Genomic DNA, 15,248 nt, shown 5'->3' with positions numbered 1-15,248 from the left:
CTGTGCAATGAATTTGCAGGCTGACCTTGCAACCCTGGGACTTCGTTCATCCCTGCCTGGGTTAGATTTAAACTAGTCTGCTTGTATTTAAGCTGAAGTAAATTGAATTTATGCTTGGTGTGAGATGCTTGCAAACTGGCACGGTTCCTCCATCTTGAAACCTTTTCCAACTTCATAAATTTTGTAGTGCAGAAAGAGGCCACTTAGCCCATCAAATCTGTACGGACTCCACGTAAGAGCAATGCAGCCAGTCTCTTTTTTTCCCACCCACCCCATAACCTTGCAAATTCTTTCCTTTTGAGATGCTCCCCTTTGAACAATTGAATGGGCCTCCACTTGGGGGGGGGGGGGGGGGGGGAAGAAATCAAGTGATATTGGCAAAGAAAACTTAGACTCTGAGTGGCATGTTTGATTTCAAGATGAGCCTTGTCATCCTTTTTATTTGTCTGCCATGCTGAGATCCCCTCAGTAGATTTATATATTTAAGTATTGGCTGGTATCAAATTTATCTTGCCTGCATATGTGGGCATCTATTGTCGAGCTCTGGTACCTTGAGTGATCTCTCAAAGCTGTTAGTCACGTCAGAAAGAGTGCAAGTGTAAGTAAGGTTGCATGATAAACTGCTGAGTCAGTTGGGTGTGGGCTCTACCAAAGTCGGGGTCATGATTTTGGCCAAAGGTTCAGTGTGGATTTTGGTGCCTTTGGCCATGTTCACAAACCAGGAGCTGGGCCAGATCCTAACGGGATTCTTGCTGCACAGATTGCCTTGCTATTTGGCAGAGGAACAAGATTGTGATTGCCCAATATGGGACTGAATTACCCAACATTTCGTGGTCTGGAATCTGATGTTAAACAAAGGAAGATGCTTGTGGTTGTTAGAGGTCACAAGATCACAAGACACAGGAGCAGAAGAAGGCCATTCAGCCCATCAAGTCTGCTCCACCAAAGGTCAATCCTCCCAGCCCCAGGACATCACTAGTACAATGACCAAGGTAGCATCACCTTCAGTTGTTAATGACTGTCCCTCCATGAGGTCAGAAGTGGGGATGTTTACTGATTGCATCATGTTCAATTACATTCACAGCTCCTCAGTGAAGCAATCCATATCTGCTTACAGCAAGACTGAGGAGAGAAGAGGTCTGCTGAGATATAAAATTAACACCTGATCTAAACCTCCTGCCTGATTTCTACTTCTATATCTTGACCATCACTTTAAATATTACAATCTCAAACGTGCTATTGATTGGTTTGAGGATGAAATGCCAAATATTGATCAAGAACAGAGATTGCAAGCAGTAATACTGAACTAATCATCCTGGCTTAGATAGTTGTGGTGGGCTTGCACAGCCTGATCCAACCCAACTGTTATCTAAGAATATGCAGGGAACTAGAGTCCATTGGGCTTGGCTTTAGGAACAAGTTCCAAGACCTAGACAATGATTCTGATGTGGGTGGATGTGGCAAGTAGTATTCATGCCTACGTGCCACATAATGACCATCTCCAACAAGAGAGAGCCTGACCACCTACCCTTTGATATTTAATGGTATTGCCATCAGAGTTGCCCAACATCAACATCCTGGCAGGCCACTATTGACCAGAAAGTCAACTGGACCAGCTGGGTGTTCTGTGGCAAGTGACTCCACAGCCTTTCAACAACCTACAAGGCATGAGTCAGGAGTATGATGCAATGCTCTCCACTTCCCTGAACGAGTACTGCTCCAATAACACTTAAAGGTCAACACTCCATATTCAGGACATGGCAGTATGCTTGATTGGTTCCCCCATCCACCACCCTAAACCTTCACTCCCTCCACCACCAGCACACCGTGGCCGCAGGGTCTACTATCAACAAATGCACTGCAGTTACTTGCCTCACACCTCCCAAACATTTGTGCTCCACCTTCCTAGTGGTAGAGGTCAGCAAGTGCATGGGAATACCATACTGTGCAACTTGGAAATAATAGAACATAGAACAATTACAGCACAATTCAGTCCCTTCGGCCCACAAAGCTGTGCTGAACATGTCCTTACCCTAGAAGTTACTAGGCTTGCCCATAGCCCTCTATTTTACTCATCTCCATATACCTATCTAACAGTCTCTTGAAAGACCCTATCATATCAGCCTCCACCACTGTTTCTGGCAGCCCATTCCAATATCAAATTCCAATATCCCTTGTTGCGAGGTTTAAATCCTGGAACTCCCTCCCCAAGAGCACCTTAACCAGAAGGAATACAGTGATTCAAGAAGGCTACTTGCCATATTCTCAAAGTGCCTAGCCTTGCCAGCAATCAGTGTTGCCCTAAATCCTGTAATGAATTTTTTTTTAAACCTGACTGTTCACCCTATTTTGGCGCTTTACACAAACCTGCATCAACCTCCCTGAGGGAATGAGTTTTTTGTAATTTCCATCATCACTCAGAATTTTTCTACCTCTTTGCATTATTCTGGCTCTTTCCTCTTCCTTTTTTTTTCCCCTCCTCAACAATATTGAGACTAAATCCAGTGTTTGCAAATCCAATGAAAGGACTGGCTGCTCCTGGTTGAAGAAGCTTGCACTTTGTTATCTGGCTAACCATGTGTAACGATGTGGGAACTTGCTAAGCAGTTCTGGTCAGGATTTGTGCAGCTGTTAAATGCTCAGGCTGTTATAATTGATTCTGAATTGTAATGTTCAGATTTATTTTGATCACCTTTTTGTGGGCTACGTATGTATGACAGGAATTGGTAAAAGACACGCGAGTTATACAATTTGTTTGTATTATTTTACATTCCAAATTATAAAGCAAAAGCTCTTATTGTTTGAGTTTGTTCTCTTCAAAATTATGAATTTATTGATGATGGTCTTATTTCAGTGGTGCAGTTTTCTGTGGTTGCCACATATAATTTTCATCTGTTGGACAACCTTTTGTTTGGCTTTAAGGTACATTGTCGTCATGGTAAATGGTCTTTCTATTCTAATGTAATAAAGCTCTTCCAAGAAGTGTGAATGATTCAGCATCACGAATATTATCTGGATGGTTCTAATGACTTTTTTAAGCTAAGAAAAAGCTCTGTTTTTTGGAATCAATTGAAAGTTTTCTAAATTGCTCAGTTTCTATTTTATAATCTGATTGTGGAGACCAGAGGAGCTGTGTGGTGTGACCTCTGTCTGTGCTGAGTTGGCTGATCAGTGCATCCACTGGGTCTGTGGTGGAGGTTGTGTAATCTGAAGTTTTGCCTTTTAACTCATGGAACTTTGCACAAAGAAGTAAGGACTCTTGAAACTCCCTAATATGGTATTCTCACAGCAATTTGCCACATACATAATTTTAAATCTATTTAAGATTCTCTTGAGTACGTTTCAGCCCTGTTCAGTATTGAAAATGCAATGTTCCGAACTCTGAATCTGCAACTGTTTTGGATGCCAAAGTATTGCTTGCTTTTTAAAAACTCCTCATCGGATACCGCCTCAGTGTCATGGAATCTTTTCATGTCCCCTGGGATGCACTGAAGGGCTGCACCTCTGACAGTGCAGTGCTCCCTGGTACTGTTCAGGCATGCTGTAGAGGGGTGTGGCTGTTTGCTTGGAGCAACAGGAAATTCGGCAATGGGGGAAGACCAAGATGAGCAAGTGCAACGTGCTTGTGGGAAACTTGCCCCAGTTGGGAATAGGATAGAATGGGATGGCCCCCATGATTACCTTTTACTGGGATGGAGTTGATCTTTGGAGAATTTAGTGTACACCAATAAATAGGGTAAAAGTGCAGTTTAAAAAAAAACCATTGAAAAGTTCACTCCCTTCTAGTAACTGAAGGGCAGTGTGTTGTTTGATGCAAGTACGGTGCTGTGACATCTTGGAAACTGAACAGTAGTGTTACTGGTTGTAAAATATCACTCTTGGTGAAAAGAATTTGACTTGCATAGCTGAAGTTGAGAGGCCTGCTAGCAGTGAAATACCATGTTTGTGGGATGTTGAGAGGTCTGCTTATAACAGTAATTATAGCTTCTGAATGTCCACTGGATTCCTGTATATGAGTGATCCCTTCTCCACCCGGAAGAGTTTTGAGGGTTTGTCATCTTGTCAAGTTCTGATCACAAGATAAATATGGATGAGGAAGTTCATGCTGGCTGTTTTTGGTTGCAACAAATCTAGCATCTAACTGCTTCTGAAAGTCCTCTCTGGACTTTACCTGTGCACCCAACCTGGAAGTCTGTTTTGCATGTCTCTTGGGGATCAGTGTACAGTGGACTGGGCAAATAAGATATCTGGAAAGATGCATTGAAAACTTCCTGTCAGCCAAGGCATGCAATACAAGGGCAGGGAGGTCCTGCTAGAGCTATATGAAACACCAACCAGGCCACAACTAGATGAGACTGTACTGTTGTAGTCACAACACCACAAAGATGTGATGGCACGAAACAGTGCACAGATTTACAAGGGTGATTCCAGGGCTGGGAAATTGTACAGTTACAGAGATCTGGCTAGGCTAGACTAAATTGTATGTATCCTCCAGGTCTATCCTGCCAACACTCTTTGGCATTGCAACAAAACTTTTTCTTGCTCTTGTGCACAATCCCTTTTTGTTTTTGCAATGAAGACCAGTGTTGTATTTGCCTTCCTAATTGCTATACCTGTGTGCCAATAGAATGAACTGCCTTTTGATTTTTAAGTTAATGTGTGCAATTTTTTAAAAATGAGAATGTAAGAACATTAGCAATAGGAGCAGGAATAGGCCATTCAGTCCCTTTTTTTGTTTGCTCTACTATTCAAAATGATCATGGCTGATCTTTTACCTTGGCGCCACTGTACTGCAGTTTATATATATATGTATGTATGTATTCCTTTCCCTTCCAATTTTTTATCAATGTCTTGAATATACTTGTAAATGAGCACTGCTTTCCTTCCCCTTTCTCCCCCCTGCCCCCCCCCCCCATTTGAACTTTTTTGGCTTTTGGGACATGCACTGTGTCCTTTCATAGAAGGAGAAGGAACCTTGCTATTGGTGGTGTGTCCAGGACTGCAGTGAGTCACGGTGGACCAGATTTATTTCTCTGATCTTCTGCAGAGAAGGTAATTGCTGTTCTTGCTTGATCTGCCTTTTGTGACTCTGGTCACTAGATCTGCAGCAATGCAGTTTGACCCTTTTGACTACCTTTTTTTTAGATAAGGCTTGGGAAGAGTGGTTTGGGGATGGACAGTAACTGCTGGCCTTATCAGTGATGCACACAGCTTGTGAATGATTTTTTTTAAGGGAAAAAAAAACAAGTCATCTTGGGACCTGAGTGAACTGTGCAATCCAGTGGGCTATGTCTTTAATTGGGTGAGGTTTAAGGATTGAGAAGGAGGGAAAATCTAATGCTAATCAGGCATCAAGACAAAAGGAAAGTAAAAATCACATGACATTTAAAAAAAATTCTCTCTGAAAGAATGGGAATGCCCTGGTAATCGTTTTTTTTTCCCCCCTGTGGCAAAGTTATTGGTTGACAAAAAGGTAAACTAGTCACTGATTGCTTGCTCCGAATTTCCTATGGTGACTTCAGTTTCCACCTACCATTGTAAGCACCCCAACTTCAGATGTTCAGTGCTGTGGTAAGGTGGGCAGCGATATGGTGGAGTGCCACAACTTTTTTAAAAAACCTACTCTTGGATGGTCACTGTTGACCAGGCACTTACCCCTTGCCTGGAATTGTATCAGTGAGTGCCATTGGTCTCTGTTATTCTGAGAGCAAGTTCTGTTCCATTATCAAATTTGTAAATACTCAAACTCAATGGGTGCAACAAAAATTAAGCCCATGTTACATGCATAGGCAAGGAGGTTGGCTATTACTTAAAGCAGCAATCTAGAGACACCTGATACATCAACTTGTTAGTGGTATTCCAAACACTAGCTTTTGCAATTGATGATTGATGTGTACTACATAAATGTATGTACTGAAATTTAAGTGTATGTGAATATATTTTTAAGGTATTATTTTAAATAGAATAGACTGTAATAACGTTATTTGCCCTTGTATGTGATTCACTTTGACACTTGGTTTTCAAGTGCTTTTTCTGAGCATTGGGGAGTGGTTTGGATAGGAATGCAACCTATAATGTAGGTTTTTATCAGATGGGGAACTCTTTTTTTTCTTCATTTGAAGTGCAGCAAGTTTTGAAAATGGCTTGTGACCAGGAAAAATATACCTTGCGTGTAAATACTCCTGTGAGGCTGATCTTTGCCCTCCAGCAGCTCAAACCTGTTTACCACATGACTGAAACTGCAGTTTGTAATCTCAGCAATGCAGCCTTGTGTAACATGTGTGAACCTGTGCTTTTCCTGTGAGAAATTGTTCTTCAGATTCTGACATTGGCTTATCCCAGCAATCCCTATATTGTTTAGACAGCTGTTTTTTTTTAAAACAGATCAATTTTGCTAGCAGCTCTTTTTATCTTGGCAGTGTGCCACAGAGCAATGATTGGATTTGGTTTGATGGGCACTGACTGCCCTTCAATAATGCCTCACTGATGTAGCTATTCCTCTGGAATGACTTTTTTTTTTGTTCTCTTCCTTGCCTGACATGCATATGTTGTAGCATGAGTCATGACACATTTTGAAACCACTCTTGAATGGTTCCTGATTCCTGGGCACAAAGCCTGCAGAAGAATTTGAAATGGTAGTAGATGACCAGAGGGGCAATAGTTTGCAGCTACACAGCCCATTAAGGCAGCCAACAATCTGCAGGCATGTTAAACAAATGGCTTCTGTTATTTTCATCCATGGTCATTTAACACAAAAGCAAAATGATTATTGATTTTGTACAGGATCTCCTGATTGGGGTGCAGCTGGATGTTAGATTATGGAAAGAATGTAAAAGTATTTGGAAAAGGGACAGTGTAAATGCAAGGGATAATGGATTATAATTATGGAGATGTTTAGTGCCTTGTTCTCTTTTGAGCAGGTTGAAAGCTGACCTTTTTAAGAGGCCTCAGTTCAGTAAGATAATGGGTGATTTGTAACAATACCACTGATTTGTACAGATTAGACAGTTTATGATGATAATGAAGTTGAAGGGGAGGAAAGAATCTCCTTTAGTGAATAGAATGTTGAATTCTTTGCCCTTGTCACTATTGACTTTATCTTTAAAAGGGAACTGAGTAGTTTGAAACAGATTGTGCAATCCATTTTTAAATTAAAACTTCATTGCATTTTTAATGCACCGAACTCAGTCCTTGCTATTATGAAAGTCCTTTCTGATTTGTCCTGCTTTTGGTAATTTGTCTGGTACAGCCAGCAAGTGGGTGTGTTGGGATTGGACTAAGCATCTTGGTTGGGGGGGGGGGGGGGGGGGGGGAAGAGAAAGAGGAGAGACCTGGATCAGACATGAGATAAAATACTTTCATTTCGTGATTTGCACTTTTTGTGGTGGAGGGGGGAGCTTCAAGAGTTTTTTCCCCCAAAAAAAATCCTTTGGGACTATGATGGTAATTAAGTAAATACCTTTTTAGTAGTTTTCTACACTCCCCACCCCTTCCTTCATGCTCCAGTGCTGTCCAGTTCTGTGAGATGGGTTGGCAGTACTTTTTTTTTTCCCCCTTTTTGTTTTACAGTCCTGGGCTGACAACCCAGCTCCATAACATCTGCTTGGCCTGGACTGCCTGCCCCCTCCATTTTGTGTTGCTTAAACCCAACTCTCATTTCTCAGGAGTTGAAGCTTTAGACCCTTGCTACGAATTGCTTTCATGTTGGGATTGTTTTGATTTTGATTCCTGGCTTTCTGGAAGAAAGACTTTTTATTTCTATTGCACCTATCACAGCCTCCTGACATCCCAAATGTTTCAGACAGTGTGGACTGGTTGAACCAAATGACCTATTGACATGCTGTTTACCATATGCAAATCAATATAGTTTTTGAACCACAGTCATTGTTGGAATGTGGAAATATTGTGGGGGATTTGTGCACAGGAAGGCCTCTCAAACCGCAGTGCATAATAACCAGCTCATTTGTTTCCTGAGTGATGTTGGTGGGGGATAACCATTTGGCCTCTTGGTACCTCTGGTACTTCCTGCTCCTTTTTTTTGGTCTAGTGTCCTGCGATCTTCTGTGATGGCAGAAAGAACCTCAGTGTAACGGTTGCTTACTATTCCACCCACTGGTGATACCTGCCTCTAGGAATCCAAACTAAACCAGCAGTTTATTGGATGGGTCTTGTGCATTGGAATAGAATCTTAATGCAGGATGGTCATTTAATAAATCCAAATGGGGAATGTAGAGGCTCTTTAAAGATATGACAAAGAAAGGAATAAAGGTGGTTCATGTGACTCATAAATGCTAGCATGGATCAGTTGGGTCAAATGGCCTGTTCTGTGCTGTCAGTTCCACACTTAATTATTCTGGCATTCAGCCATTGTAATGAATGCAGTGAGACCAGGCTCTCTCTCGTGGGTGCACGTGTAATATAAATTTTCCTTTTATTGTTGCTGTTACCAACAGTAATAGCACCCACTCAGTGCATTTTTAAGCTTGGTCTTTGATAAAGTGATGCAGTCTTTGCATAAAGCAGCTTCTGTCTGATGTTGGAAACTCCTTTCAAATGTGACTCTGTTGAAAAGAACATTGCAGAGTAATGCTGTGCAGTCAAGGCCTCTGAAGTGAGGCTGCTGAAACGGCTCTCTAAGCTCTGAGGCTGCATCAGCCACTCCTAACAAGCTTGCACAGACCCAATTTCCTATCCATTACTAAAACTACTTGCAATTGTTCCATTGGTAAGCTTGCTAGTTGCATGCTTCCAAGTAGAACACAGCAGTTTTGTGAGAGGATATATTCTGGCAACACTACTCCACTGTGTTTGCCTGAGCTAATTGCACCGAATATCTTTTTAAAAGAAAAAGCTTTTTTTGGAGAAGCTGGCAAAGCAGTTTCGATTATTTAAACAACAGCTTGCATTAATCTATTGCCCTCAACGTAATTAATTAACATGGGCAGTGAAGAAGCAAGTCGCATAAGGAGGTATTGGGCCAAGTGACCAAAACTTGGTCAGAGAGTAGGATTTAAGAGACGGTGGGGAATAGAGAGGGAGAAGGAGGAAGGAGAGTTGGTCATGGCCTGCAACTCCTGATCTCCTTTTCAGACATGGCAAGATAGATATGGCCTCGGAATACTCAAATACTTTGAATTTCCCATTTCTCTGCAATATTTGCACAATTTTTAGAGCTGGGAGCTGCTATATGTTTTTCATTAACTTTTTTTAATTTCCTGGCTCACCAGTGTTTCATTCCTTCTCCTGCATTGCACAATTAACTGATCCCTTTCCATTTGGAGGGGCTCAGAATCTCAATGTAGTTCTTGAACTGATGTCCAGGGAGAAATTGACCAGGGAACTGATTCTGCCACCTCCCCTGGTTTGTACAATGTCACCTTTAGAAAAGCATTTGCATCATTCGGTTATGTTTCTTATAGAGTTGTATAGCACAGAAACAGGCCATTCAGCCCACCACCTTCATGTCACCCTATCTTGTAATCTGGAAGTTTGTTGGAGAATTGGCAAGATGCCTGAATCTTTGCAGCTTTAATTCATGACACATATGGCTTGAGTAAACCAGTATGTATATTTTTTATTCAAATAGGTTTATTGCCAAACCATGTGCCTTGAGCCTTAGAATTCAAGCAAATGGACCACGCAGAGCACAGCCCAATGCTATTCTAGAGAAAGTCTTTACATCAATTACAAAGGTGAGTGCTGTTGCTGTGAGACTTCAGTTTTTGTTTTATTATCTTTATATTTGAAGAAAAAGGTTGTCTACTACTTTCACCCTTCGTTCTTGCCCTGCTCGCATCCTATCTCTGAGCTAGTAAAGCAGTGATCAGTTCCCAGACATCTGCCAATCGCCATTTTGACCTGGCTTCCAGTAGCTCTGAGCAGTTGGGTGATATCCTATATTGCTGCTTGTATTTGTCACCTGCCTTCCTTTCTGAATATGCAACTGAAAAGTCAGCTTGCATTGACCAAACCAGACTGCATGAGGTCTGTCTGGATTTGACTAGCCGAAATTGAATTAAATGATGATCATTCAGTTTCTTGATGACCCACTGAATGTTTTTTGTTTTCTGCTTTTTTTTTTGTTCCTTTTGAAATGTGGATGTCACTGGCAAGACCAATAGTTATTCCTTAGGAAGTGGTAGTGAGCTCTGCTTTGATCAATAATCCTTGGTGAAAGTGCTCCCACAGTGCCACTAGGGAGGGAGCTTCAAGATTTGGACCTGGTGACAATGAAGGAACAATGATCATGTTCCCAAGTTGGGAAGGTGTGACCTGGATGGGATGGTGTCCCCATGCACCTGCTGCCCTTGTCCTTGGTGGCAGAGGTCATGGGTTTGGGAGGTGCTGTTGGAGTAGCCTGGGTGAGGTAAGGGCATTGCACTTCGTAAATGGTACACACTACTATGTTGGTGATGGAGAGAGAATGTGTTTAGGATGGTAGATGGGGTGCCAGTTGGGTAGGCTGCTTTGCCCTGGATGATGTTGGCCCTCTTTGAGTGTTGTTGGAACTGCTCTCATCCAAGGAAACTGAAGGTATTACATCATGCTTTTGATTTGTGCCTTGTAGAGATGGGAGCTGAGTTACTCACTGCAGGATGCCCCAGCCTCTGACCTCCTTTTTGTGGCTGTTATCATTGTCATCAAATGATGTGCACTTGACTGGTTTCATGAATGACTTCACTCAAACACAACAGTGAGAATATGATATCTCTTTAATAAAGAAAGCTAGTCATTTCCTATGACTTTCCTTTGACCTTCATAGTAGCTAGTCTTTCCTCCCAAAGTTGGATTTACTCTGCTAAAACAGAGTAACTGCAATTAGCCTTTAATTAACCTTGTTTACAGCTATTAGACTTTGTAACCTGAAAGGTGGAAGTCTGGTCCACCCTTGGCAGGAGCGCATTGTATTTTTTAATCTCATGATTTAAAACTGCTGCCTTGCTGTGAGATCTGCCAAGTGTTGGAGTCGGCAAACTTCTTGGTTTTTCATGGTTGAAAAATCGTGGTTGTGTACCATGGAACCTTCAGGCTTTAGTAATGTTACCCTCTATGTACTTGTTAGTCTGTGAGTAGTCATCCAGTGTTGGTTCTGGTTTAGGATTTATCCATTGACTGACAATCTTCTTAAGCTATTTCCCCTGTAGCCGATGGGTAATAAATACAAGCGAAACTGTGCCAGATTGCCAGGGGCTATGAACAGCTTCTGGCCCACAGGCTATAGATTGGACATTCCAGTGCCAATAATTGAGAGCTTGGACTTGATGGCATGGCCTTTCTCTTTTGCCCCTTGCCTTTCACAAGATCACAAGATAAGGGAGCAGAAGCAGGCCATTCGGCCCATCGAGTCTGCTCCAAGGAAAAGGGAAAAAGAAATGGGGTGGGAAAAAAGAGAGAGGAAAAAAAAAACTATTCTAATCCCATTTGCCAGCCTTATCCCCATATCCCTTGATACCCTGACTATTTAGATATCTGTCTATCTCCTCCTTGAATACCCCCACTGATCTGGCCTCCACTGCTGTGCGTGGCAAGGAGTTCCACAATTTCACCACCCTCTGGGTAAAGAAACTTCTCCTCATCTCTGTCTTGAAACTGTACCCTCTAATTCTAAGATTGTGCCCTCTGGTCCTGGACACGCCCACCAAGGGAAACAGCCTAGCCACATCTACTCTATCCTTACCTGTCAACATTTTAAATGTCGCTACGAGGTCCCCTCTCATCCTTCTGTACTCCAGCGAGTACAGTCCAAGAGCCGACAAACGCTCATCATACTTAAGCCCTTTCATTCCTGGAATCATTCTCGTAAATCTCCTCTGGACCCTCTCCAACGTCAGCACATCCTTCCTAAGATGCGGGGCCCAAAACTGCGCACAGTATTCCAAATGAGGCCTCACTAGCGCCGCGTAGAGCCTCATCAACACGTCCTTACTTTTATACACTATACCTCTCGAGATGAATGCCAACATAGCATTCGCTTTCTTAACCACCGATCCAACCTGGTGGTTAACTTTTAAGGTATCTTGTACGAGTACCCCCAAGTCCCTTTGTACTACCGCACTATCAATCTTCTCTCCTTCTAGATAATAATCTACCCGCTTATTTCTACTTCCAAAGTGTACAACTGCACATTTCTCAACATTGAATCTCATCTGCCATTTCCTTGCCCATTCTCCTAAACTGTCTAGGTCCCTCTGCACCCTTTCGTGCCCCCTTCTTTTGCCTCTGCTTTGGATACAGTTCCACAGATCCCAGAATACCTCCCAAGTAACTGGTGTACAACTACAAGAGGGCATTGTAGCTGAACCAAGTGTTGGCATGTGATTACTTTTGTCAGCTGGCGGGGTAATTTAACTCAGTTTTCCAAACTTGCTCCCCTCTCCACTCTGTGGGGAGGGGGGAGTGGACATTAAGGTAAATTATTAGCTATCCACTGACTTGGAATTAGACAAGGAACTTCTTGCAACATAGGAGTGCATTCACCCATGAGGACCATACCAACTCTGTGGGGCAAGCCCATCAGTCCTGTTTCCTGTCTTCATATTTCTCTTTAAGCTCTGTAATTCTCTCTCATGCCCATCAGCTTCCCTCTGATTATTTTGGCTACATTTAAGGACTTAATTACTGTGGCCAATTAACCCAGTATCTGGGGGGAAAAGCATACAGTCACAGGGAGAACATATAGACTCCACGTGGACAGCACCCAAGGTCAGGATTGAACCCAGGTCCCAGGAGTTGAAGCAGAAGCACTTGTAGTGCTGCTCACAACTTGATGGAGTAAGATATTTGGGCTGCCAGTGGGGATGGTGAGGACCATACAGCAATGGCAGCTTCCAATTGTATGGTGTGTTAGATGTAGACGGGGCTGGGTGGAGAAATGATGCTGAGCACGAAGGGTTTGTTGATAAGTATGCCCAAAATCTTGGCCAGACACCTGGGTTCTCTGGATTGCCTAGTAGAAAGAGTAAGTGGAACAGTTTAGTGAAAGAGTCCCAGACTCTGGGGCAGCACTGCCCTGTGATGGTGAGGGGTGGGAGCAGAGATCAGGAACCTCCAAGAGCCAACACCAAGGCATGGACAGTGTGCTATGTAGAGCTGTAGAATATTGGGGGCAATCAGTGAAGAGATTTAAAGACTATGAAACATTTGGGGAAATCGGGGGGGGGGGGGGGTGGTGGAAGCTGCACATACTGGAAATCTAAAATAAAAACAAAAAAATGCTGGAAATACTTCAATCTGAAACATTAACTCTGTTCCAGTTTCCATGGATGCTGTCTGACCTACTGAGTATTTCTAACATTTTCTGTTTTTATGTTGGCCTGATGGACTGATCTGCTCACTAATCTTTGCAGCATTTTACCAAACTACATCTTGTGTACAAGTTTTAGTTCCTACTGAGCAGTGCTGTCTTATCCACAGTCTATTTAAGAGTAAAAGTTCTGTGACCTATTGCCCAGAGTAATGTAGTGAAATTCCAAGATCTGTGTAACCTTGCACTGTTTACAGGTGCCACATGGATTCCACAGATGACATTGAGCACATTCACAGGGGTTTGGGAGCTGGAGAAAGGAAATATTGTCTGACAAAAACGCTAATGTTCAGGCTCTTGAGTGCTGGAAAAACTATTCCAAAAGTAGGGTCAGTGATCTGGGAAATTGGTGCCACTGCACAGGGCTTGTCATCTGCAGTCTAGAGTGCTCCATTGTGGTATGTGTCAAGACTGGCATCTCTTTTTGTGTAGGATCGCAGAATGTTGCAACATGGGAGAAGGCCATTTGGCCTATTATGCCTGCTTTGGGTAAAGTTGTGGCAGTTTTTTTTTAAAGTTTCCCAACAACTGGAAAGCAAGAACTTGCATTTGTACGGCAACTTATCAAGTTTTTGGGATCTCGCAGAAGAATGTGATGCAATCAGTGGCTTTGTTTCAATTGCTGTTAGGCAAATGCAGCAGCCAAATTAATGAAGTAACAATTATCAAATCTGTTTTTTGTCTTGGATAGTGTTGGTTGAAGGGTCACGTGACAAAGGATAAGCAAGCGCTCTGCTGCCTTGTGACCTCTTGTACCCACTTGAGCAGGCTGATTTACGCCTCTGCTTGACATCTCAAGGGGTGTGTAAAAAGGGCAGCACCCTTGGCGATCCAAAAGTCTCAGTCCCGTGCAGAAATAAAAGTGTAGAATTGTAGAAATTCTATGACATGGAAGAAGGCCATTCAGCCCTTTGCAAAAAACCAAACTGCTGGAGGAACTCAGCAGGTTAGGCAGCATCTGTGGCGACAGAGCTAAGCAATGTTTTGGGATCCGAATCGTCGACCAACCATCCCTCTACCTCCACGGATGCTGCTTGACCCCACTGAGTTCCTCCAGTAACTTTTTTTTGCTCCAGATTCCAGCATCTGCAGTCCATTGTCTGTGCTGGTAGTTGTATGTAAACTATGTCCAGAGGCTTGATGCCTTAACCCTTTAATCTGAAGTAACATTATTGTACTAGGCTAACATCAAGGAACAGTAAGAAAGGGAGCCAATAGTGCAGTTTCATTTAACCAATGAACTCTCCCACTTTGACTGCAAGTAATGGGTACTCTGTTACACAAAACCACTTTATGAAATGAGGTGTTCTTTTTTTAAAAAAAAACTGGTATGGAGGTGTGCATTACTATTGGTTCTTTGTCTTTTGTCAGATTGTCTCACCAGGGAAGGAAAACTGGTTTGTCCCTTGGCATTCTCCAATTGTGCAAAGGTTTAGAGTCTGAAATTGATTTCTTAAATCATCAATATAACAGAGCTGTATTAGTCTTTCATCACTGATCCTGTGTGTGAGACTTCTACTGTGTCAGCACCTTGATTGTTAAGTTTGGTACAGATTCTAGAGTTTTAAGTAATTTAAGCAAAAGGCTGCTGTTAAGCTTTGTGGTTTGGGTGGAAGTTGGATCCTCGGTAAAACCTGGAGCTGGCTCCAGGGAATGTGGCTGCCTGCATGGCAAAAGATTGGGGTTGAGAATTCTTTTGATTTGGTCTCCGAATCTGGATTGGGGAAACTTGATGCTTCCGGGGCAGATTTGCAGATGGAGGGTGGTTTATGGTTGAAGCCAAGGAGGCAATAAATGGCCTCTAATCAGTGTCAATGGCAGATTGGAGATGGCACAGGAAACTGCAAACTGATCTGAATAAATGGTTTGTGCATGTGACTAAAGGTGCTGTTGAAGTGATCAAGGAACTTTGGATTGGTTGTGCAATCTCTGAAGTCACTACAAA

The 15,248-nt window shown here is 42.6% G+C and overlaps 1 protein-coding gene across 3 annotated transcripts in view; it reads left to right on the top strand.

The window, feature by feature from the left end:
* Positions 1-15,248, top strand: part of cers5 (ceramide synthase 5) — a 93,781-nt gene that overhangs the window by 14,649 nt on the left and 63,884 nt on the right. For all 3 annotated transcript variants that reach the window (XM_052009500.1, XM_052009502.1, XM_052009501.1), the window contains exon 2: positions 9,587-9,692. In XM_052009500.1, the coding sequence (XP_051865460.1) occupies positions 9,587-9,692 (106 nt within the window). The remainder of the gene's footprint in view (positions 1-9,586; positions 9,693-15,248) is intronic.

Source organism: Pristis pectinata, chromosome X, assembly GCF_009764475.1.
Source record: "Pristis pectinata isolate sPriPec2 chromosome X, sPriPec2.1.pri, whole genome shotgun sequence".
Taxonomy (NCBI): domain Eukaryota; kingdom Metazoa; phylum Chordata; class Chondrichthyes; order Rhinopristiformes; family Pristidae; genus Pristis; species Pristis pectinata.
The sequence above is the reverse complement of the archived record's forward strand: the minus strand, read 5'-3'. Positions and strand labels throughout refer to the sequence as shown.